This window comes from Thermobia domestica, chromosome 18, assembly GCF_964235325.1.
Source record: "Thermobia domestica chromosome 18, izTheDome1.hap1.1, whole genome shotgun sequence".
Lineage (NCBI taxonomy): Eukaryota > Metazoa > Arthropoda > Insecta > Zygentoma > Lepismatidae > Thermobia > Thermobia domestica.
The window spans coordinates 179,378,930-179,404,956 of NC_137471.1; the positions used below are offsets into that span (position 1 = coordinate 179,378,930).

At 35.4% G+C, this 26,027-nt stretch overlaps 1 protein-coding gene across 2 annotated transcripts in view; it reads left to right on the forward strand.

Annotated features, from left to right (window-relative positions):
• The first annotated feature begins 2,730 nt into the window (after window positions 1-2,730).
• Window positions 2,731-26,027, forward strand: part of LOC145674831 (phospholipid scramblase 2-like) — a 250,779-nt gene continuing 227,482 nt past the window's right edge. For both annotated transcript variants that reach the window (XM_081745054.1, XM_081745055.1), the window contains exons 1-3: window positions 2,731-2,858; window positions 21,310-21,369; window positions 25,432-25,542. In XM_081745054.1, the coding sequence (XP_081601180.1) occupies window positions 21,348-21,369; window positions 25,432-25,542 (133 nt within the window). In that variant the 5' untranslated portion in view covers window positions 2,731-2,858; window positions 21,310-21,347. The remainder of the gene's footprint in view (window positions 2,859-21,309; window positions 21,370-25,431; window positions 25,543-26,027) is intronic.

Sequence of the window (26,027 nt, forward strand, 5' to 3'; positions counted from 1 at the left end):
ATATTTACTTCATTAGTTCTATAAATCTTTATGCTTATCGTATTATAATTCACTTTAAAATTATGATCTTTCCATTTCAAAACGTAGAACGAGAAATAAATGTAATATTCTATTTGTTAAGGAAACCTTTCAAACTGATGATTTCAGGGCATGACCAGTGTGAGAGTTTGAGACTCTGTCGACACAAATTTTCCCCTTCGTGGCCATAAGTTATCTTCGATCATGCTCAAAGTGGACTAATAATGTTTTATCAGTTTTCTGTCATTCATATATTGACCATTACCGGGGGAGAATCTTCTGAAATCGTCAATGCTTATAATTAGTTTTTCATTACAAATCAAAAGATAATAATGAAATATTGAACATAATATTTTGTTCTCAGCTGCAGATTTTAGATTTGCAATTCATATAATGTTCCGTTCTAACGGAATTTGAGAGAAAAGTAGTTGCCAAAGATTTATTTAAAGAAATGTCAGTCCTCTGATGAAAATAGGAACAAATTTTAAAAAAGAACCAATATTCACTTCAGGGTTTGAACACATAAACTTCTAATTGATAGACTAGTGACCCAAACCGCTCGACCAGTCCATATGTCTTCAGTGAGTCTCTTTTGACTTTTGGGAACAGTAGTTTCCTGCTCCACACTTCTTTCTGTTTATGTCGATACGACTATAAGTTTGTGGTGAATATTTGGAGCTACAGGTCTTGCAATGCATAAAAGTCTTTTTTGTATAAATTATATTCAATTTTACGTCCTAATAACTTATATACTACAGGTTGAATCTGTGAAATGATTGGGGTTAGAGTGGTCGTAAATGTTTTCAGTTAGGAGCCTCGATATGCAAACCCGCTTAACGTGGGGATTTACTTTTGAGAAATTTGGTACTTTTTGCAGTATTGCTGTTGTTGTACATTGGTATTTTCTCTGTACTGATCGAATCTTTCTCAACTTTAGAGATTCATATCTCCTTATTTGGCAACTCTGATGACCCACCTTTTGTTTATTTTCTTTTATGATTTATGCCAATTCTTTTAACGCCATAAAATTGTTTATGTTCTATTTTAAAAAAAATAAGTTTATGTTGGGATACCAACACTACTTGTATGACAGTACTGCCGAGTTCTTGGACACGTGTCCCCTCTCGTAGGTATCAGGTTACCTGAATAATTTTCGATTTACTGTCTTTTCCCAGCGTTTTCGGGGTATCGCGCCCCACATCCTCACCGGTTAGTGCATGGTATGTGTATTATACATAGTGATGGGCAAATTACCGCGATGATAGTTTTCGGGAATATTCCCTGGGAATATTCCCAAAAGTGGGAATTTTCCGGGAATTTATGTACAAAGAAATTTCATTCTATTACTATATTATTCTTTTAGAGTTAAATTCGTTTTTCCATCACAGTATATTATTACTGTTGTCTCCAGAGGTTTCTTTAAAATGTATATTCTGAACGGTTATTATGTTATTTTTTTAATATTTTATTATATTTATTGCGTACGCAACAATGTATATTTGAAGGGCCAGGGGGAAGAACGCTTTCAGTCCAAAAAAAATTGCTATCTCCAACATCAATTTTCTAATTTGCTGTACAAATAAGTTTTTCTTTACATATATACAATATTTACCATGATATAAAATTAAAACTATTTTTCTTACAATGTAATTACAATGGTTATTTAATGAATAACTTGTTTTATTCCTCTCCTGAAAAATTTCATTAAATGGACTGAAAGCGTTCTTTCCCCTGACCCTTCACTAACTTACAATATGTTCTATGCAAGTAAATATGTGGAGAGACTGGTATAGTAATTCCACATACTTTTGTACCGATAAACAGTTTAAACTTATATGTAAGTGGATTTTCTAAACTTGACTCTACTACTGATATTATAAAGATATTAAATGTTTAAATGTTATAAACAAATTAGGTTAGGTAACTGCCAGAAAACACATGTCTCACAATTTTATCAACATTTGCGCATACAGATTTATGCTCACAATATTTTCAAGACATTGACTTATCTTTATAATTTTGGACGTAACATTGCCATACATAACCTCTCTTCCTACCTATTTCTCAGAATTTAAAGTGTTAATTCACATGAAAAGCCCAAGTACCTCTTCAGAAACTCGAGTCTGAGATAGGAGACAGGCCGACGTTTATTACTAACGGTCGTTTGGGGTATATTAACAGTGCTTCATCTCTATTTTTACATAATTTCTACATTACTTTAAAAACTGGTTCCTTTTCATCATTTGTAAATTAGTACTTTGCTACATTTTAGAGCAAGTGGAACTTAGAAACTCATATTATTGGTCATATAAAGTATAGTCAATTATTTTTAATTTTTTTAAACTCCAAATTATTGAAAACCTAGAAGTAAATCATAATAAATGAAAATAAAGTAATTAGTTGCGTGATTCATATAATTTTGAAAAGAAAGTAAAGAAAAAGAAATAAATTCCTTCCCGGGAATTTATATGACAGGGAAAAACCAGGGAATATTTCCATTTTTTATTTTCCTTCCTACCGGCAATACTCCCACTGCCCATCACTAATTATACATAGCAGGTAAACAAGACATTTACTTAGCGAGTGACTATCACTACGATGATTAGGGATAGATAATTAGTCAGAGTACCAATTTTCATAAACATCTATCTGTCACAGTTCTCATATGTCCCTTGTCAGTGATATAGGTGATTGGAACCTAGATCTGTATCTGAAAATACAAGAATTCAATTGAGGTTACGAAAAATATGTTTATATGGAAGAATTTATTTCTGAATACATTTGTATTATTCATTTGCTGAGTGGAAGAGAATAACATCTAATGGACAATACACGTTATGGTTTGTATAATTTTCGAATTGTTGGCGTACTTGTGAATACTTATGATTGAATTGATTCAAAAATATTGAACCTATTTCACATTGAGTGCAAACATTTATTGGCAAAATCTTGGCCATCAACAAAAATAATGGTATATTTCGGCTTGTTGGAAACCAGCATATTTTGGTAAAATTGTGGCTTAAATTTAGAGGTGCCCTCCAGTTTCAAACCTACAAAATAATTAAAACATTCAAAATTGTTAAGTTAGGCTATGTTAGGTTAGGTTAGATTAGTTGATGTCAGATAAGGGTAACCCGTAAGACTTTACGGTCAGTTAGACTAGAACAGTGACTAGATTCCGTTCACACAGAAGCTTTAACTATAACTTAAATTCAGTAATCCGTAATTCTCATAAAAATTTAATAGATTCTCTTCATTATTCTTATATAATTCTCTAAAAGTAAAGACAGAAATATGACATTCAACGCACCGATTTGCTATCCTATAAGACTACCATGCTGATGAATCATCGAAACCTTCCGCGTCTTGCAAATAATACTCACTTCTACATATCTTTTCTCATATTAAACATTACTTCACTGCCAAACTTACATACCGAAATATATTACATAAGAACTACCAATAAATATTTTTTTAACTCATTTCTCCTCTAAATTTTCCTTTCGTAAAAGACGAAGGGGCATTTCTAAACTTACCCAAAATTGTTATTATTTTGTTAATTATTGGCTATTTTAGTTTAGTTTAACTTAGGTTAGTTTAGATTAGTTCAAGTTAGGTTAGGTTAGGTTAGGTATTTCACGGTAACTTAAATTTGTACATGCCCTCACGGTTTCTATAAGTTGACCACGGCTTTCTAAAACATATGTGCTAATATTTTCCTCGCCATGGGAGGCGATTAGGGGGGAAGAGGTGGCAGTTGCCCCCACTTATTTGAAATGACTCCTTAATATATATAGTCTCATTTGGAAACGTAAAGTTTTTCTATCTATTACTGGTTCATACAAAAAATGGTGTCATATAATATTTGCTGTTGTGTGAGTACATATTGGTTATTTTTCTTCCCGTGGTGTTAAGATAGCTACAGGAATTGCATTTTAATTGCAATCCAAAGCAATTAATATTGCAATTGCTTATTTCTTTAAATGTCGTAGTATACTGTCTTTCATTTTCTAAGAGTAATAACGTACATTTAATGTCATGTGTGGAATTAAAAATATAAGTTGTACTTTAATCCCCAGTTTTAATAAAACTTCTACAAAACATGCTTCATTATTTATTACTGTAATTAATTTTATCCTTTCCATTTATTTGTTTCGCAAATTTGTTATTGAATAACCTAATCACACAATTTTCTAGACTGAATTTTACGATGTTCATGAGCAAGGTATCCAATCTATTCTTATGTTTTTGTTCTTTAAGAGTAAAAGGGCTAGTACGTACTTGCATTGCTCTGTCAATTTACTTATTAAAATATGAAACACGATATGCCATATTTTAACTGAAAAATACAGTATCGTATTAGTTACACAACCTTTCATCGAATATCTAGATCATGTCTTGCCTCCCCCACTTTTAACGTCCAATCGCCGCCACTGTTCCTCACACATCAATTACCCTTCCGTAACATGAACTCATATCTCCTGTAAACATTCTGTTTCCTACGTAGTTTTGTCTCCCTAAAACCTAACCTAACCTAACCTAACCTAAACCAAAGTAATTCATAAACGTTTAATTCTGAGTGTAAATGTAGAACATATCTGTAAGGAACGTCATTTGGGGAACACAGAATTCGGAAAATACATATTTATGTAGCACAAAATACGTGAACAATATTTTAGAAAGGGTTAGCATAAAACAAAATTGCTTTTATTTACATTTCAATGCGACCGTAGTAGACCATTACGATATGGAAGGGAAAATGTTTGTGTTTTGTAACAACAAATATTTTCGCTAGAATTGTGAAGGTCAAGTAGACCAATATTTTTTTTTAAATATCATGTGGCATATTAAGTAAAATCATTTCACACTAGTACGTAAAAGCACAAATTACAAAAGAGATTTCACAGTAGAGCAAATTTACAAAACCTGGATAAAGCGCAAAGGAACTTAATTAATATACAGGGCTATTGTAAATGTTCTTCCTGATTTCAAAGGTTAATAACTCAGTTTGTTTAGTTACTGAACATATTTCTTTGATGCTGTTTAAATACTAGTTACAGCATATAAAAAAATGTAATGCAGGCTTACTTACAAATGAGTTTAGTATCATTGTTTTATGGCAGTATTTACAGTAAATTGTTGAAACGTTTGTCTTCAAAGTGTCAAATATAAATCGCAGTAAATTGTGTAATCTGCTGTAAAAAAAAATAAAAAATAAAATAAAATAAACCATACTATTTTCCGATTGGTATAAGGAGAAGATACCATACTATTTTACCGTAAATTATTAATTATATGTAAACGTTGTGATTTTCAAATGACAAGCGAGGTAATCTCACAATGATGTTTTAGAAGCTGGTCATTTGGGGGGGGGTCAGAAAATCATTTGGGGGGCCTGGCCCGGATGGGCCACTCCGTGGCTACACCCATGCATCTGTTCCTTAAAAGTGTTATCAAAGTTCAGTTAAATTGTTAGGGAGAGGTGACTGATACATTTGGATCTAACATAACCTTAACTTCGTTGAGAATTCCGTTTCACATGACAGTAGAGAATAAAAAAACCGTCCTTTTTTCATTTCCTGCTTATCTAGATTTACTGTTACCTTAGTTACGGAATGCGTAACTACACATCGGCTTTACCAACCACATAGTGTCTTCCCGTTTTCTTTTCCGAAGAACTTGATTATCATGAGTCCCCTTGCCTCTCATGACTTGGTTGTCTAAATTTGGCAGATGAACAAAGTGTAACTGATGTTTTGCAACATATGTTCAAACTGCGTACCTTTGTTGGTCTGGTAGTGAGTAATTCGATGATAAAACATAAATACTGTATTCCTGATGACGTCCAGTTCAATAACAGCAAAATCGTCAATAACCCTTTGACGAAGATTATCCAAAGTGGTTGACATTGTTTGGTATACCCGGGTTTTTAGATAAACCCAGAAAAAGTAGTCTAGTGGCGATAAATTAGGGGAACAAAGAACAAGCGGGCCACCCAATCTCGCCTGTTCAGCTAATACGCTATTCAGGAAATTTGTGTTAAGAAATTACCGCATATTTACACTGTTGTGCGGTACTGCACATCTTGCTGAAACCGTCTGCGGACAAAATTGTCATCTGCAGTGTCTCTCATTGGTGGAACTGCTTCATATCGAAACATCTCTTCACACAGTTCAGAAGTGAAATTGTTATTAATTAAAAAAGGACCAATTATTTTATATTTAGCACTGCCGCCCAGACATTCAATTTTTCAGGATGTAGATTGTGTTCGAAAGGACCAATGAGATTGATCGCCGTGTAGAATTTTGTGAAGATATGATGAAACAAATCAATGATGATCCTACTTTTCTTACCAGCATTGTGTTTTCTGATGAAGGCACGTTCAACCTAACCGGTTATATTAACAAATATAATTGCAGGTTTGATTTGACAGCAAAGACATCTTCATTCAGCTGACGTGTTACATGAATTTTGTATGAGTGGAACTTCACTTTCTTCAACATTCTTTTCCCAGACATGTAACAAATGTCATGCTTTTTCGCAACTTTATGAATGCTATGTTGAGTATTTTCAACAAATGACTGCAACATCAAGCTGCTTCTCGCCGATTTCGGTCTAGCAGAAATGTTAAAATCCTTCATAGTTACCGTTTCCTCGAAGCATGTTACGATGCACTCGCCAGTAGACTCGAAATGGAATTGTGTGGAACGCGAATTTTTTCGTTAAATATTTCCCTTACTTCAGCGCATGACCTTTGGTGATTGCCTCATCCCCGTATCATCGAGAGCGTTAGACCTTTACTTTGAGAGGTCTTATACAAACCAGTTGAAATACAGTAGAAATACAGCTTGAGTGTTCAGATATTCTCTGTAATAATGCTTACTGGTACCAATATCTAATGGCTTCTACATTGCTGGACCGTAATTTACAATCAACCTTAAGTATTTACAGAACATGACATAGGGGTCTCACGTGTCTTCTGGTCAAATGTTATTTGTTCCACTAAATTTATAAGACTGCATTTGCACTCTTAGATATACCGATCAATTTTAAATGTTCATATTTACTTTTACTTCTCAGGTGGAATTACATACAGTTTCAAATCAAATCGTAAATATGCGCATCTACATAACCATAACAACAAAATGATGATGTCCTTTTAAATTTTAATAGATGCACCGATCAACATTACTTGTTCACTTTCACTTTTACCTCTCAGGTAAAATCACATGGTCTATATTCAAATCCAATTCTCATTATACATATCTACATAAACATGACAAAAATGAATAACTTTATTCTCTTTTGACTTTATGTCATATTATTAATTGAAACTTCGTGTCCCAAGAGAGAGATAGATTCAATCAACTTTGATAGTGTCCACAAGCTCACAGGAGAAAATCTCAGTTCTTGAAGAATATTGTTACAAACCTGTTCTAATTTTATTTGTTTGTAACTCTTAGCACCAACATAACCTATAGTGCGTCCAGTAAGAGAACGTCTCTGACAGCTCGCAGTGACATTGTCACTACTCGCGTGTTAAGGTTTTTTCGGTGCAACTGTAGTGGCAATTTAATTAATGGTATAAGACAGAGTGATCGTGGTTGGTAACACTGGTATCAAAGTAGGGGCTGCAATGTCCCACCGCATGTGGTAAGAAACGTCAGAGACCATCTCTTGTTGGCCGTGCTATAGCATGTTCAGTTCTAGAACCAGCTTTTCATTTATCAAGCTGAGGTGAGGTACAAATTATTATTATTATTATTATTATTATTATTATTATTATTATTATTATTATTATTATTATTATTATTATTATTATTATTGCAATTTGGATGTTATCTAGGAGGACAACGAAAAACTACTTAAAGTTGCGTAATTTTGGTCTGCATTAATGCAGAGGATTTCTATTTGGAATTTTGGAAAGATGAAGGCAACTTCATTTTATGTTAGTTGAACATAATTTTTAAAATCATTGGACACGTAGGCCTACTTAATTTGTAAGTGCCTTTTCCGAGGTATTTAGTTTATCAACAGCCTTAGGTTATATACGGTACGATTATGTTCGTTTTTTCTATTACAGTGCCATCTATTAGAGTACGAAAAATGTTTCAAGTAGAAGTTGCTTAGTTTTGATCGTAGAATCAGAGTGTGCAATAAAAATAGGTGGGTTCTATTTGAAATTTTCAAGTTGAACCCTAGGGCTCTGCGATGGGACCCCTGTTGGCACTTATTGTTTACAGAATTTTATAGGCCACTGACATGTGTACACTCTTACGTAACTAAATTTGTCACATTGTTTGCTATTTCGGAAATATTTGAGGTCGCAAAGTAAAGGGACGTAGGCTACGGACGATGATATTTTTTTTGCGATTACAGCACCATCTGTTAGAACAACGAAAAAGTGTCTCAAGTAAAAGTTGCTCAATTTTCATCCGCCAATCAAAATCTGTAATAGAATTACGGGGTTTCCGTTTGAAATTTTATAGTTGGACCCTGAGGGCCTATGATGGGACTCCTAGGGGCATTTGTTGTTTACAGAATTTTATAGGCCACTGACATGTGTACATTCTTATATGACTAGACTTGTCACATTCTTTGTTATTTCGAAAATATTTCAGGTCGCAAAGTTAGGAGACGTACGTATGATGATATTCACTTTTTGCGATTACAGCGCCATCTATTAGAATAACGAAAAAGTGCTTCAAGTAAAAGTTTCTTAGTTTTGATTGTAGAATCAGAATCTGCAATAAAATGTGGGGTTTCAATTCGAAATTTTGAAGTTGAAACCTGGAGCCCTATGATGGGACCCCTTGGGACACTTGCTGTTTACAGAATTTTATAGGCCACTGACATGTGTTCATTCTTACATTACTAGATTTTTTTACATTTTTTGTTATTACGAAAATATTCCAGGTCGCAAAGTTAGGGGACGAACGTACGATGATATTCATTTTTTGTAATTACAGCAACATTATTAGAACAACGAAAAATTGTGTTTCAAGCAAAAATTGCTCAGTTTTCATCTGGAAATCAGAATATGCAATAAATATAGGGAGTTTCAATTTGAAATTTTGAAGTTGTCCAAGGCGCCCTATGATGGGGCCCCTAGGGGCACCTGTTGTTTACAGAATTTTATAGGCCACTGACATGTGTTCATTCTTACATTACTAAATTCGTCACATTTTTTGTTGTTTCGGAAATATTTAAGGTCGCAAAGTTAGGGGACATAGGTACGATAATATTCATTTTATTGCTATTACAGCGACATTTATTAGAATAAGGAAAAAGTGTTTCAAGTAAAAGTTGCTCAGTTTTTATCTGAGAATCAGAATCTGCAATAGAAATATCGGGTTTCTATTTGAAATTTTCAATTTGCCCCTGGGGCCCTATGATGGGACCCTGGAGACAATTATTTTTAGAGAATTTTATAGGCCACTGACACGTGGGCATTCTTACATTACTAGATTTGTCACATGTTTTGTAATTTCGGAAATATTTGAGGTCGGGAAGCTAGAAGACGTTCATACGATTATTATTTTTTTTTTGCGATTAGAGCGCCATCTATTAGAATAACGTAAAAGTGCTTCAAGTAAAAGTTCCTTAGGTATGATTGCAGAATCACAATTTCCAATAAAATTAGAGGTTTTCCATTTGAAAGTTTGAAGTTGGCCCCTGGTGCCCTATGATGGGGCCCTTGGAAGCACTTGTTGTTTACAGCAGCTTATAGGTCTCTAGCATGGGTACATTCTTGTGTAACTAGATTTGTCAATTTTTCTTTGTCATTTCGGAAATATTTCAGGTCGCAAAGTTAGGTGAGACACCCTGTATATATATATATATATATATATATATATATATATATATATATATATATATATATATACAAAAAATGGGAGTGTACATATGCTAAGTACTCCAGTGTATTTCTAGCACCATGGACGTCCCATACCAGAACAATAGGGAAATTACGTGTGCTATAGTGCATGAAGTTACTCCTGGATGACGTTGGCCCAATCAAAAAAAGGAAGATGAGGAAGAGGTCTACGTTCAGTCTTCTGCTAATGGCTGTGATAGTGTGAATATCGTGCTGCTACAGTAGTTAAGATTTGTGTTATACTTTCACATGCCTGTACATTGTGTCAGCAAGAACGCCAAAAAGATCGTGTAAGTTTTTCGAGAGATTGCAAAGTGAATTCCCTTTTCTAAAAAAGGTATGTACAACAGATGATAAGGTTAAATGTGAAAAGTGTGGATCGGTAATTCCGGTAGCTCTTGCAGCCATTCAAAAATAACCGACCATTTAAAGACACAAAGGTAGTTTATTATCTGCAGGTGGGACTCAAATTTTGTTTTTTTAAGTGTAGCAATTGTTTGGACAATGAATTGAACTTAAACGCAAAAGAAGCCAACTTTGGTTGTCATATGTCAAACCAGAGCCTGAGTTTTAACTCAAATACATACTCTTCAAACTTAATTTTACAGTTTTTTGAGCCTAAATTTTGTGGTAAATAATCTCACCTTTGGCATTGGAGTAGCTACATAAAGGTTTGGAGAAAGCAAGTTTTTTTTTTGTTTGTTTTTTTTTTTTTTTTTTTTGCAAAGAGTATAGATGCTTCAAACAGAAAATAAATAAAAATCGTGCCTATTGTTGTACGGTATTTCAAACACGAATTTGGGATTCTGGTTGAGCTGCTGGATTTTAAACCTGTTGGTAAAACTGTAGCGATGTTGTCAAATCATCATCTCTCAGTCATCCGATAAAATAACTTGGAACACAAAATTGTTGGTTCCTGTTGCGACAATTTGAATACGAACATTGGGGGAGTAAAGAAAGGAGGAAGAAATAACGTACCGGTATTCACTCATATCAAGAACGAGCTCGATAGATCCATTAATGGTATTGGTTGTGGTGCCCACATTGTACATAATTCTATTCAAGCAGCGGTTAATGTCCTTCCTATTCAATTGGAAGCATTAGTATTTAAAATTCACAAATAATTTCACATCTACACTGTATGTGTGACACAGCTGAAAGAAGGTTTTGCAGCATTCGAATACAAGATTTCTCTCACTGATACCAGCAACTGAGAGAATTTTGCAAATTTTTAAGGCCTGAAAGAGTGTTTAGCTCAGAAGAAATATGTCCAGCTCTAATAACAAACTTTTTGATGATGAACAAGGTGAGTTGTAGCTATAGTTTGTTCACGATCAGTTATCTTTGTTTAACAAAACTGTGTTACCCATGGAGAGAGAAACAAATCAAATGCCACTGATGTTCCAGATAGGCCTACACTTCAAAAATTGAAAGAAAATCTGTAAGAAAAAATAAATTGTAATTTTGTACTTGTTGGTGCATTAAAAAAAAAAACATGCAAGAAAAAAGTTAGGTATATCATATAATCATACAAAATGGCTTCAAGGTTTTCTATGATAGGTGTATATGTTACGTAGAATTTTGGGGGAATAGTTTTGGTGATGCCAATGACTTTATCTGGATCGACGAAAGTGTTATCTGTTGAGATAATATAAAGAAAGTGGAGGAAAGGTAAACAAAAATGTTGGTAAAGCTATGATAAATATAGCTGAACTTTTTTGACGAAGTTATCGTTCCTAAAAATTTTGAACTTCTAAAGTGTGAAAGAGAAGAGGAAGAAGAGGACAAAAAGCTATTGAGTGAAGAAAAATGGATACAACTCTTCAGCCATTCTAAGCAAAATCACTTCGCAATCTATAGGTCTACTTCTCCAAAATATAATTTCATGCTCGAATATATCTAAGTCTCTTAAAATTGTAGGTTTGGCAACAGCGTAGTCGACGTAATGGCAGGGGAAGACAAAGGGAAAAAGATAACGGGACTTCAAACAAAGCTCACAGTTTACTGCATGAAATACTCTGTTCTCTTCTTATAACTTAATGTAATGATACATTTAGAACATCATAGTATTTGATAAATACAGAATACTTGGTTGTAAGTAAAGCACACACGCTTTTCGACCACACTATTCGTTAAAAAAGAAAAGGCGGGAGAGTTGTTAAGAAGTTCGTTCTCTATCCATAAAATGTGAATGAAACTTCATAGTTATTTCGATAGCCATGCGTTCTAAGCTTAACCTTTCTGTGCGCATTTACTACTTATGAACTTGGTTCGAATCCCACTCGCTACTCTTACTTTTTCATATTTTTGCCGTACACTTTTATAGTATACACTTTTATAGTATTTTCGTAAACGTGCAAATAAATCCGGAGTTCTGGTCTCAAGGAGAGATCACTATCAGCCCTAATACCTCCTTCATCACTACCAGAACGCAGTTCTTCTTCTTCTTATTATTATTATTATTATTATTAGTAGTAGTAGTAGTAGTAGTGGCAGTAGTAGTAGTAATAGTAGTAGTAGTAATAGTAGTAGTAGTAGTAGTAGTAGTAGTAGTAGTAGTAGTAGTAGTAGTAGTAGTAGTAGTATCTTTAGCGTAGGAGACCCGGATCGATTCCCGTCGGGAGCTCATGTGTTTCGGGGCTTAAGTTAAGCTGTAGGTTCACTTCTCATATAGCCTCGTTGCTGAATAGGGCGATAAACTCAAAATCAATTATATTACCATTATACGCGTCTTTGGTGTGGGAGACCCGATTTCGATTTCCGGCGGGAGCTCATGTGGTTCAAGGCCTACGTTAAGCTGTAGGTTTATTTCTCATATAGTCTGTTGTTACATCCAGGGCCGTAACTTGTGGGGAGTATCAGGCAACTGCCCCACAGGGAAGTTCCCCGCCGTTCAATGGGGGCCCATTTTAAGACATTTTTTCCTCCATACACGACACGTACATAAAATTATAAATGAAGCATTAACTACATTACGTAAAGAAAGAGCACACAAAAGGTAAATAAAACAAAAATTAGTCTAGGGCCCATTTCAGTAAACATGTCTATTATTAGATGCCCTAGAAATAATATGTATTAATATGGCTTTGAGATTTGTCAATATTGTGCCCTTAATTAATTTGTCATGTATGAAATGGGCCCAGGGGCGAAACTAATGACCCCCCCAGACCTTGCCGTGCGGGAAGGCCAACAGACTGCGGGATTCCATAAAGAGTGAGAGAAAGATGAAATGAGGAGGCCCAAGAAATAGGGAAACAACCTTTCTAGGTGGCCGTCATACGCGTATTAATGCTTGTCCCCTTTCCCTCAGAAAAACTGTAAGTTATGGGCGCTGGTTATACCTATGGACTGTATGTTATCATGGTGTATCAGAACCATTTTAAATAAGTTTTCACGACGATATCACATGTTTTCACTTAAACGTCTTAATAGCTCTCAATAGTACAGCGTGAGCACAGAAACAGTACCTGATTTTAAAGTGCCATGTAATTAACATTTAATTGAATATTTACATGAAATTTTGTACAGAGCTCAGTAAACTCAAAGTATTTCCCCATCTATCTTTTCAGAATCCTAGTTCTGACCAGGGCAACTAGAGGGCAGTAACATCGAAAATGGCGCTCACCCCACAGCAACGATGCTGGTGCGTTTTACAATTTGCAAAAACAAGCAGTTTTGTGAGAGTGCAGCCTGATTTCAAACGAAAATTTAATGCTGATCCACCCACACACAAATCCATTGTGAAGTATCATAGAACGTTTATTGAGACGGGGTGCATTTGTGATCAAAGAAAAGGACATTCAGGGCGACGTCCAGTCTCCGAGGAAACTGTGGAACGCGTAAGAGCAGCCTTCGTCCACAGCCCACAGAAGTCTACACGTAAAGCTAGCAGAGAGTTGCAGATGACACAAATAACAGTAACCAAGATCTTACGCAAGCGTTTACGGTGTTACCGACTGCAGTTCGTTCAGAACTTATACCCACAAGACAAGGTAAAGCGCCTTGAGTTCTGTGAGACTATGCAAAATTTCATGGAAGACGACGAAAACTTTCAGACGAGGATCATTTTCCGCGATGAAGCGACATTTCGCTTAAGTGGAAAGGTGAATAGACAGAATGTAAGGATATGGGGAACCCAGAATCCTCATGCAACTGTAAATGTGGAACGTGAGTCACCGAAAATCAATGTTTTTTGTGCAGTATCAGATCGTCGGGTGCACGGTCCGTTCTTATTTCAGGAACAAACAATTACAGGTGAAAGTTACTTAGTATTGCTACGTAACTGGTTGATTCCGCAACTTAGTAATGTAGAGATAGACGACTTCGTTCAACAACAAGATGGAGCGCCGCCACACTGGCATCGTGCTTACGCAGGTTTCTAAACGAGAACCTCCCAAACCGATGGATAGGGCGCTCTGGAGTCAATGATCAAGTTCTTTGCAAGTGGCCTCCAAGATCAACTGACCTCACTGTTTGTGACTTCTTTCTGTGGGGATTTATAAAAGAAGTGTATGCACCTTCACTACCCTTAACTCTGAACGATCTCCGAGAACGCATCAGTAACGCTGTCAACTCCATCACATCGGATATGCTTCACAACGTGTGGTTAAAGCTAGATTACGCTCTCGATATTTCCCGCGTTACAGGTGGCGCGCACATCGAGTTTTTGTGATTTCAATTATTGCTACAGAAACTTTTTGAGTTTATGTACCACTGTTCAAAATTTCAGCCAAATATTCCTTCGCATATTAAATTTTCACTAATTTTAAACCTGGGACTGTTTCTGTGCTCACTCTGTATTGCCGTTTGCTAGAGTCTATCTCACAAGAATGCCCTCCGTTTCATGAAACATTGGCCATCATCTTAGAACCGAACAATCTCTCATTAGTATTTTGCGAGTGGAGATGAGGTGTGTTCTCTACAGCTTTCAAATCGCTGTTTTTCAGGTTCAAAGTAGTAGTGTTGTCAACAGCTAGTGCAGCTCGGCTGATGATATAGGTTTGATGCATGAGTCAACAGTACCTACATTGATGCTGTGTAAAGTAAATTTTCGATTTACTTTGCAGTGAATTCTATAACAATATATAAAAAAAGGACATATTGAGAAAGTTGGATTCAAGTGAAAAATATGAGTTGTTTAAGAAACAATCTTAATAACCGTACTCTATTTCATGTCTGTATGCGACAGGCAGATAGTCTGCTTAAGTTTGGTCTAATTAGCCGAATAGCTGACAAGCTCTTTGGAAGCAGCTTTAACTGAAGATCCTCGGTTACTCAACAAAAAATTATTGGAAGCATAATCATAGGTATTCCTCTCTTATTGATAGGTTTCTTGCTGCAGCTGAAAAACTTCCATGTTCCACGGTCCTCCTCTAATCTCTTCGTCCTCATCTACAATTTTGTTTTTTTGATATCGTTCATTAAATGTACGCCCCCTCCCTTCTTCGCCCCCTCCCTTACTTTCCTGTCACCATACACTCTAGCAGATCCGTCATGATAAAATTTTTTCTTGGTAGTGTCTCAACCAGTTTCGCTTCTTCTTCTCATTAATATCTAAAATTGTTCTTTTCTCCCCCACCATTTCTAATACTCTCTCATTCGTTATCCGCTTGAGCCAACTGATTATTTCCAACCTTCACCACACCCACATTTCGAAAGCTTCCAGTTGGTTTTCACAACTTTTGCGTAATGTTTCATGTTTCCACTCCATACAGCACAACACTCCACACGAAACATTTTCTGAATATTTTCTTTCAACTTTTTATTCAAGGTCCCACAATATAAATATGTTCCAGTACAATTTCTGTTAGAACTGTTCGAATGGCACTACGTCAGAGTATTGCATATTTCAAATCAACGTGTCAAATAAAAAAAAACTTAAAATACCAACTTTATTATTCAGTGTTGCAAACTAGGGGTGTTTAGTATCACAAACATCCAAAGTTCAGAATCCTCTACCACACACACAGCACAACGAAGATTAACGGGACAATGCACATCGAAGGTACCTTATCGTTGGATACGACGATCATGGTATGACTTCTTTTCAATGAATAGAAACGAAATTACCAGGGCTTGAAAATTTGAATGTTTTAAAAAGGCTTTATTTCGAAAAAAAACTTAGATAAGTGTTATATCTAGTTACATGTATGATTTCCAGTGAAAATATAAATTATTTTGCCGTTAACAGCACTTCGATATCTGAAACGTGTCTGGAGATATGTTAAAGTTTGCAACACTGTTTATATCATGTAATTGCGAGAACTTGTCATTACAACTCCTAAAAGCTATTGTTATAATCCTATAAAAAAAGAAAGAAAACTATAATCGTTTTAAATAATTTTCAGAGTTACACCATTTTCAACAGTACACATTTATTTATAAATGTTTGGGATACAGATCTATGCACGTTTTACACTCCACATCTGAAGATAAACAATTTTACAATTATGTCAGTCTGAAGTATAAAGAATATTGTGTGACTGATAGTCTAGGTGTTAAATTTGTTAGTAATATATGAGTACGAGTAAGGTGGGAAACTACACGGAAAGTGAGAACGGAAACCAGTAATTCAGAGTCAATTATTAAATTGATAATTTTATGGAGAAACAGTAAGTCTGCCACCATGCCTCGAATAAGTGGATTTTGTGCATTAAGTTTGCTTAGGAGCTGTATTTTATTAAGACTACGCACTGAAGAAACTCTTTGTTTGGCAATGGCAAGAAAAAAGTTAAGGACAGAATCAAAACCTGATAAGTGTGAAGCGCAGGCCATATTCCATATCGGTGAGCAAGCTTTGAAGAAAATACTGAGTGATTTGAGATCGCGAATTTCAGTGAATCTGTAAAGCATACTCGGTATTCTCATAGCACTCTTAATAGTGAATGTGAGGTGATCAGCAAATGTAAGTTTCGCATCGAATAATACTTCGAGATCTTTATGTGTCGCCATAGGCGCCGACTTGAAGAAAATATTAGGGGGGCCAAAACAATGAATAAATATATAATCATATTCAGCCGTTTTCTACCAACTGCTGGATAAAGGCCCCCTTCCCTCCAGATCACGGTCTGCTGCATCCGCTCCACTGCTAAATTTATGACCGAAGTCAAATTTGTGTAAAAGCATTAAAACAAATTCAAGTTCAAATTCTGGGAACTTCACTGCACCACATTGATCTTCACTTCTCATATCAGTGTTACCATAGTGTTGGTTGAAGCTTCAGTGCTTTATTAACTCTTTTATAATTTTTGGTAACTTTTGTTACCATGGCGTACTATAGTCTTTGACCTCTTATTTAGGTTCTGTAACAGGTACTTGAGTAGTTTTTTATTAGTCAAATCAAGGATAGACCAAAGAACACCCCAGATGCGTTTTGGAACGGATGGTCAACTTGGCTGCGCCAAGAGGGGGCGGAAGGGCGTGACTTTTTACTTTTTCTTAAGACAAATTTAAAAAAATTTTCACGCCTGTAGTTTTCACGATATCAGATTGGAATTGTATGTACCTTTGGATATTTCTCAATTTTTTCTGAGATCTCTACGTGAAGCCGAGTCCGGGCGCGAATGTTCCGAGGGGCTGATTTTTTCAGAAAAAATTCAGTTTTCCCGATTTTTCCGGTTCAGGAATACGATACGTACATGTGTTTGGCACCGTTGGAAAGGGCTTGTTATACTAAAGAAAATAACGTTTAAGCCATGACTCTAGGCTAAATAGTAATGACGCAGTAAATTTTTATAATAAATATATACGTATGTGTGTGTGTGTAAAGAGAAAGCCTAAATTCAGACTTTCAACAATTTTTCTGCCCTTTGTGTTTAAGATACAAGATTGGAATTTTGCACACGTATTATGAACATACCAATGTATTTTCAGAATAAAAATCAGATCCCTACGTCAACCCAGGCCTAAGCCAGAGGGGCAAAATGTTTTGGTTGGATTTGCAAAAATACTTCCGAGTTTTTCCCTAATTATCTGGGTTAAGTATATGATACGGACATGTGAGTGATACCGTTGGAAAGGGCTTATTATACTGAAGAAAATGGCGTTTGAACCATGATTGTAGGCTAAATAGGAATGACGCAGTACATTTTTAAAATATTTTATACCTAGGTATATATAGAGGAAGTTGGGGTATTATGGAATACGGTACCAATTTTGTTTCGTTTGAAACTCAGTTAATAATTGCACATTGAAACAAAAAGGAAAACAAGTATACGCCTTACATATTTGGCTTTATTTATGCATATCTTGATAAAGAAGTTTCGTTACAGGGGTGGGTAAAATTTATAATTTGTAAAGAAACCACTTTGGAGGGTAATATGAAATAGTCGAGCATGGAATACAAATGCTATACAGAAAAGAAATGAGTTTTCTGTTGAACATACAATGAATACAGTGACGATATATGAAAATTCTGAATGCCAAGCCATAACTGATTGTGATTACTTGCAAAAGTCATAAATATAATACTCTGCTTCAGGATCGGCACAGTCATTGTGTGCTCACTTTAAACATGATGAACTCTGGAACCAAGCTCACTCCTTGTATCATCAGAAAATCTGGGGGCCGCGGTGGCTCAGTGGTAGAGCGTTCACCTCTGGTGCTTGGGGTTCCGGGTTCGATCCCAACCCCCGCCAAGTAAACCATTTCATTCATTACTAATCATCACCGTCTCCTTTAGCCTAACCGGCATAACCGTGGGACGTAAAACTCAAAGATTTCATTTTTCATTTCATCAGAAAATCTGCTGTAATAAAAAATACACTTAGCATTTTGTCATCATAAATGTATGTTTAATTGCCCAATACCGATAGATTTTTTGTAATCGGAATACCATACGGAATACGGAATACCATGCTTTTCTTGCGGGTATTCCATATTGCCCTCCACGCCACCTTGGAAACGAAAGAGCTATTAAACGCATTCGAAGGCGTATAGGATAATGACGCTTATCAAACTACCTCTGTATATCCAACGTCATAGTAAATAAAGAATTGTTGTTCTATTACATTTCAATAGGAAAATACAGGTTGTAAACCACTCATCTGTAAAAGTATTCCTGAATAAGAAATCAGATTTTCACGTCTACCAACACAACGAATGTCACAATCACATGGAGACTGATTGTAGAGCATCATGGGGACGTGAGGTAGTAGTTTCTTTCCTCTCCGCTTGGAAGCAACACATTACAGGCGAGCTAATGAGGTATTCCCCATATTATCCGACTATTCCATAATACCCGAACTTCCTCTATTTATATACATATATGAAAAGGTGGGTCACCTTCAGACTTTCAAAAATTTCTCCCAACCTCAGTTTTCAAGGTACAAGAACGAAATTTTGCGCACGTATTATGTATATAAGAAGATTTCTTTAAACATTCAAATCCCTACGTGAACCCAGGCCCGGGCCAGAGGGGCACAAAAATTTCGAATATTTTTCGAAAAATCTCATGTTTTTTTTTTTCAATTTTCTTATTTCTTCTGAATAATACGGACAAGAGAGTGGTACCGCTGGAAGGTATGATCTATCTTGAGAAAAATGAGGTATGTTCCACGATCCTACGATAAATAGTAAGGAAGCAGTAGCTGTTTGAGTGAAAGTCTAAAATTTACCTCAAAAAGTGGAAATCCTAAAAGGGTTAAACACCGATTTGAAAACTGTGCTTTTTATCGAATAAGAAGGCTGTTCCTAATATTGAATTAAAGGCACGACGTAATTTACGACAGAAATTCTTGCTCTTCTTTGGTAATTCTTCCCCAACTGGATTATATTGGGGGGGCGAGGACCCCACCTTTAAATATTGGGGGGGGCAAAAGTGCCCTGCCCCCCTAAAGTCGGCGCCTACGTGTGTCGCAACTCCTTCGATATGACTGTTATTAATACAACATCTATGGTATATTTTATTTTTGTTCAAAGAAATACTAAGAGTGAAACATTTTAGAGAGTTTAGTTTTAAATTCCAAGTCGCACACCAATCAGTGAGTTTAGTAAGAATTTGTTGGAGTCATAGGGCATCTTCTATGCTAGATATTTTATGGAGAATTTTACAATCATCAACAAAGAGGAGAATGTTCGTAGATGGTAAGGAGAGGAAGGAAGGGAGATCATCCAAGCAACGAAGAAATAACACCGTTTATAAAACATTACTGGGAAGCCACAAAAGAACTGGAACAAATTTGGATGCTGAATCTGCAGAACAATATATTACATAAGATAATCCTTTAGCACGGAAATTAATTTGTTATGACAATTAAATATTTTCAATAGCTTGTTAAGAAGACAGGTGTCAATTTTATTGAAAGCTTTTGAGAAATCTAAGTATATCACATCCAGTTGTGAACTTCCTGAAACAGCTTATAGTATGAATAAGAAATTCTGATAGGTTTGTAAGGCTTGATTTCTGTTGCAGGAAGCAATGTTGTGCGAAGTTCAAATAAAGGGCTGTGAAATTGTAGAGTCTGTCCTTCATTATTTTTTTTCGCAAATAATTGACAACGAAGAAAGAAGAGTTTACTACATTAGTTTTAGTGCCAGATTTAATGATTGGAATAACGTCAGCCTGTTTCCAAAGTTGGGGCTAAATGCCTTCTGTAAACCACCTATTAAATGAAAAAGCCACAAGGCAAGCAATTGACGCGGTTGTATTACAAAGGAAGATTGTATAAACATTGTCAGCTCCAAGAGCACGATGGTCAGGTACAACTGACGAGAGTGACCTAACTTCAGTGGATGTACTATAAGTCGAGGATATGGAGTGCGAAGATACTGCTTCAAGAGCAGGAAAATGATTAGGTATCGACTGAGTACAGAAGTTTCTGTAAAAATAATAATTGAATTATTCAGGTATGTTTTGGGCAGTAACGGTGCTCCCACCGTAGTTCACGTTCTTGATTATATTAGTTTTATTTCTCCTTGAGTTCATCAGAGATCACAAGCTCTTAATTCTACAAAAAAGACGAAGTTGTAATGTTGGAGACATAATTATTGTACTTTTTTCTAAGTAGGACTTTGCGAGAAATTAGTGTAAGTAAACTGGTTTGGATGAGGTTTCCAGAGCGACCACCCGATCTTCTTGATTTTAATGGGAGACTGAATCTCAGCACCAGACCAAAAAGAAAACTTCGATTCCTTTTGTGGTTTTGTATTAGTACACATTTTGCCGACTTCCTTTTGCCTTCTTCGATATTTTTGTATGTTAAAAATATGCTTAGCTTTATTAATCTGTATTCCTATAACGAAATAGAATATGTTTTTCTCTCTCAATGCATAAAATCATAGTATTCTCTTTCCCTGCTCGTTTTTCAATCGCTTTTATTTCCATCTTCTCAATAGGAACATTTTATTTTCTCATTCTATTCGAATAATGTTTAATGTGTTGTGTTAAAATAATATCAAAACCATTCTTATTTCAGAGATTGAGGAGCTCTTTCTGCAGTGGAAATTGTGAAAAATGTCTTCGCCACGGCAAGGTGGTAAGTATAATTCTGTATTGTTTGTTTACAGCCTACAACACCGAAATTGAATCTAACATATTTTCTTGTGTTTCGAATTTGACAGACCTGTTCTTTCTATTATTGTTATTTGTTGTTCTTCCGATTAATGTAGCTTCAATAGTTTCGAGTCGTTCGTTTTTATTTTCAGTCAAAGAATAACATGGAATTCGAATGAGTAACATGCTGTTATTATAAAGATATTTTAGCAAAGTAGTCAGCAGGGTCCTGTGATTTTACATCCTGTGATTTTTTTCTTATGAGGGCTATGAAGGTTTGTGAAATGACAATTGTAGGCATTTATATACTCAATATCATAGTTTTTTTTGTGAGTGAACTTAGAAATCATACACTTGATTTGAAGCATCCGGAGGAAGATGGTCAATAGGATTGAGGAGTATATAAATACATAATATTCAGTAGGAATGCATATGTGCCTTACGTTGTACTTGCTGCGTAAATGGGAGATATTATGATCACTCTTAATGAAGATAGTCCGTTTTTAAAATCTGAAAATTCTGCGTCTTATGTTCGGAAAGATAACTTCCAATAACGCTCTAACGCTAAGCCCGACAGAGTACTTATACATCAAACACAAAATAACGTTCCTAACCATTGATACGCTCTATTTTATTAACACTTTCGATCCTAGGGTAATCTGACCTGGTTTATTCCAGTATCCTGGGGTTTTTATCTTTTTTAAAAAAATATGGCCCTTTGCTAAATAATAATAGACGCACTAAAACATTGCAAACAAGTTTTTACACATTAGATTTCATTATGAATATATTCGGTGATGTAAGAAGGGGTAGTTCGCTACACTGCTGTTTGAAATATGTACTTTTGGAACAAACGAAAAAAAAATACAATAAAAAAATAATACTCCCGTTGCGTGTGAATACGAGCAGTGACAATGGTGGGTAATAAGGAGAGGGAAATTTGCGGGAACTGACTGCTGAGTTCCGTTACTATGAAGCGCCGATTCTGCATTATGCTTTCCCGAACAAGGTCCACAAAAGATCGTCTGTGATGACTGTTGACCTCTCTCTGTGCTCCCCCTCATGCACATTTTAGCGTCCTGCTGCAAATTGTCTACACCAGCAGCGTACCATCTGCTTCCTCATGACGTTAGGTCCATAAGCCCGGAACAACTGTGGTTGAATTTGTCGATGAATAGGTACTATGCCCTGTGCATTCAAAAACTTTATAGTCTAACTGTTCGCACTTCACACGCGGCTGGAGCTGGAAAAGGAAACCACTTCCATCTTCCAATACTGTCACGACGCTCCTGAGAGCACTAGGAAAGTTCTGCTGGACCTTACTCTCTCACGCCAACGCATTCGCTTCGCACCACATACGGTTTCCAAGCTATAGAACGCGTGGGAAATTTACTGTCTGGATGGGCCTCGTCCAAATATTTTTATATGGGTGTTCTTATGTACAGTATCGTGCTGTGGGTGTGGGCGAGCAAGTCAACGGCTCCCTGGCGCTGAAGTAAAGGGGACGCAGACTTCGGGGAGAGAAACAGAAACGATGTATATAAAATGGAAGAAAACAGTAATAAAAAGTGCTCATAATTAAGGAAAAGCAGAATTTATTTTTGAAAAGTTTCTTGCACTTCCCGCGAACTATGGTGGCACTTCGCGATTGGTCTGTCGACTTTACTCATATGTACAGGGAGGAGGGTGCCGCTGTATACTCTCGTCCCGGGCACTGATTTTCCACTGATTTTCCCTGCATTTTTATCACAGACCGGGGCGCAAATTAAACGATAATAATTGTATAGTATATTGTAATTTCGTTCTGAATCAAATCATAGCTATCACACAGAAAAAAATGAAATGAAATCTTTAAGTTTTACGTCCCATGTTTATGTCGGTTAGGCTAAAGGAGACGGTGATGGTGAGCAATGAATAAAATGGTGGAATGAAGAAACTGGGAGGAAATGGGAGCACTGCGCATGTACTCACCTGCTTTTCAAATTTCGAAATCAGGATCTAAATCTGAATCGTCAATTTCACCTTCCGAACGGGATCTAAACTGCATTCTTCTACAATCTTTGATAATTCTTCTATATTCATTTTACTTGCCTCAAACAGGACCACTTCTGTAAAATTAAATAGTTTTCTAAACAAAATATTCCACTATATTATCGAGCGTGTTGTAGTCAAACGAAGGAACTTAAACACAACAATCAAGCTGCAAAAGTACTTTTAGTCTTCTTCGCTGGATGTCATGTTAATAGTACTTCTTCCGGCGTTTTGGAATAAACATACAAAACGTGTCTGACTCGGGCTTAGGATCGAAAGTGTTAATAGAGGAATGTAAATAAGCAACAAAAAATTTTACTAGCACAAGAAAAATGCTACCAGCCCACATCCTATAATAGAAATCATTTATTTATCTTTGATATTTTAATAGTGGCAGTAAAAACTCGCACGCAGTGAGTTATTTGCATCCTTGGATATAACGTATTTTATAATATGTCTTAAAAACATTAGAAAGCAAATGGTCGCTTTTCAAATTTAAGTTGCTGGTAAAATTGCTTTTAGAGTCAGGCTTTAATAATAATAATAATAATAATAATAATAATAATAATAATAATAATAATAATAATAATAATAATAATAATAATAATAATAATAATAACAGAAAGAAAAGCTCTGGAGCATTCGCAGAAAAATGTATCTACGCATATTAGCGCTTTACATTTTGGGTTCTTTCTGTTCTATTATGTTGTGTCATGTAATAATATTACTGTTACGAAAGTTGTAATACTGACATCACAAATTAATAGGATTTTATTTTATTTTCTTGAGATGTTCAACCATTTTATTAAGAAGACCGCTTTTTCTCTCAATTTCCTATATAAAGAATGAAATACATGTTTCTAGAAAATGCCATTTTTTTTGTTATAATCTGTTGATTTCGGTAGTCTTTTGATAAGTTACTCCTTGGTTTTCTTTTCTCCGAGACAGGTAACAAAGTCATGTCATAGAGACACTCTTATTGATAGTGCAACAGTGAACAAATCGCGTAAATCTTATGCTTAACTATTGTTGTCTATTTGTGGTTATGATATAACCCCTACTTATATTTCTACGTTAAAAATGTAAACCACGTATCAAATTTACGTATAAAGATTACCGTATCTTTCTGTGTGATAGCTCTTATGGTGGACAAACATCGTGTGCATGGGTTTCCTTGTGGTTCTCCCGTTTCCTCCCACTTTCTTCAGTCCACCGTTCATTCACTGCTCATCATCACCGTCTCCTTTAGCCTAGCCGGCATAATCGTAGGACGTAAAACTCAAAAATTTGATTTCATTTGTTTCTGTGTGATAGCTATGTTTTGATTCATAACGAAATTACAATATACAATAGAATTATTATTCTTTAATTTGCGTCCCGGTGTCTGATAAAAATGCAGGGAAAATGAATCAAACGTAAAGGAATTCGTAAGAATATAAGGTCATTTCTTTGGATTTAGTCTCTGGAAACATGTCTAAATTTTTGTGAACAGAAGTATACCATTAATAGAAGAAAATATCTAATAAAACGGTTAATCTAAAATAGTTTATACATATTATAGTAACTTCGTCTTGCGATGATCTAGGGATCTGGTAATCCATATATATGCATCTGAATTATGTCAGTTTCCACAAAAAGTCACTACAACAGCCACAAATAGTTTTTTTCTTTTTGTGTCATTTAGCTTGAATTGCACTGTACATGATTTCTAAACTTGTATAGTCCTCAAGAAAACTAAATTTATACGTTTAACATATATATTTTTTTTTTTTGGTCAATAGCCTTGGAGTGATATTGATACAGCTTTCTTTGACGTAAACTGAACCTAATTCTCTCTGCGTGGTACCGAGAACTGTATCCACTGGTTCAATTCTTTCAGAGGTTACTCTGTAGATTGTAGAGTAGTTTGTTTGTGATGTACCACGTTTATGGAGGCGCACTAGAGAAATGCTAATATACTATTTCCTGATAAATTTAAAATAAAACATTATGATTGATTTTATTTTTTTTCCAGATGGTGGTATCCCACCACCCACTCAACCAGGACTTCCACCCAGTTACTTACCACCTGTTCAACCAGGATATCCTTCACCACCCTCAGGAACAGTACTGATTCAGCCCCAGAGTACGTATTATATACAGATGTATATATGTACACATGGACTAATTCAAGCGTTCTTTTATTGAATTGTTTTTAAACATCATACAAACAATTATATTATTGATGTAGTTTTAAGTATTCTCTGTACGTTTTCCTCGTCTGATGACTAGCACAAGTGCTTTTGATGTAAGAAGTCCTGGGTTTAAGTCCCAGTGGGGAGGATAGAGAACACAAAAGTGGTTCAGCTCCCACTTTAAACCCTAGAGGCAAGGCTACTATTATGAGCCACTAGTTTTTGTTCTTTGAATATTGATATTTTAAAGTTTCTGCATAAAATGTTTAAGTTTATTTAAACTATAATAATTAATAAGAAAAATGTTAAAATTTCAAACATTATGAGCAACTTTAGAAATATTTTAAAAAATAAAACGTCATATTGTAGAAGAAAAAAAGGTTTGTGGTGGAAGTATAAGTCCCTTGTAGACATAAATAACACAATTGCTTTACAT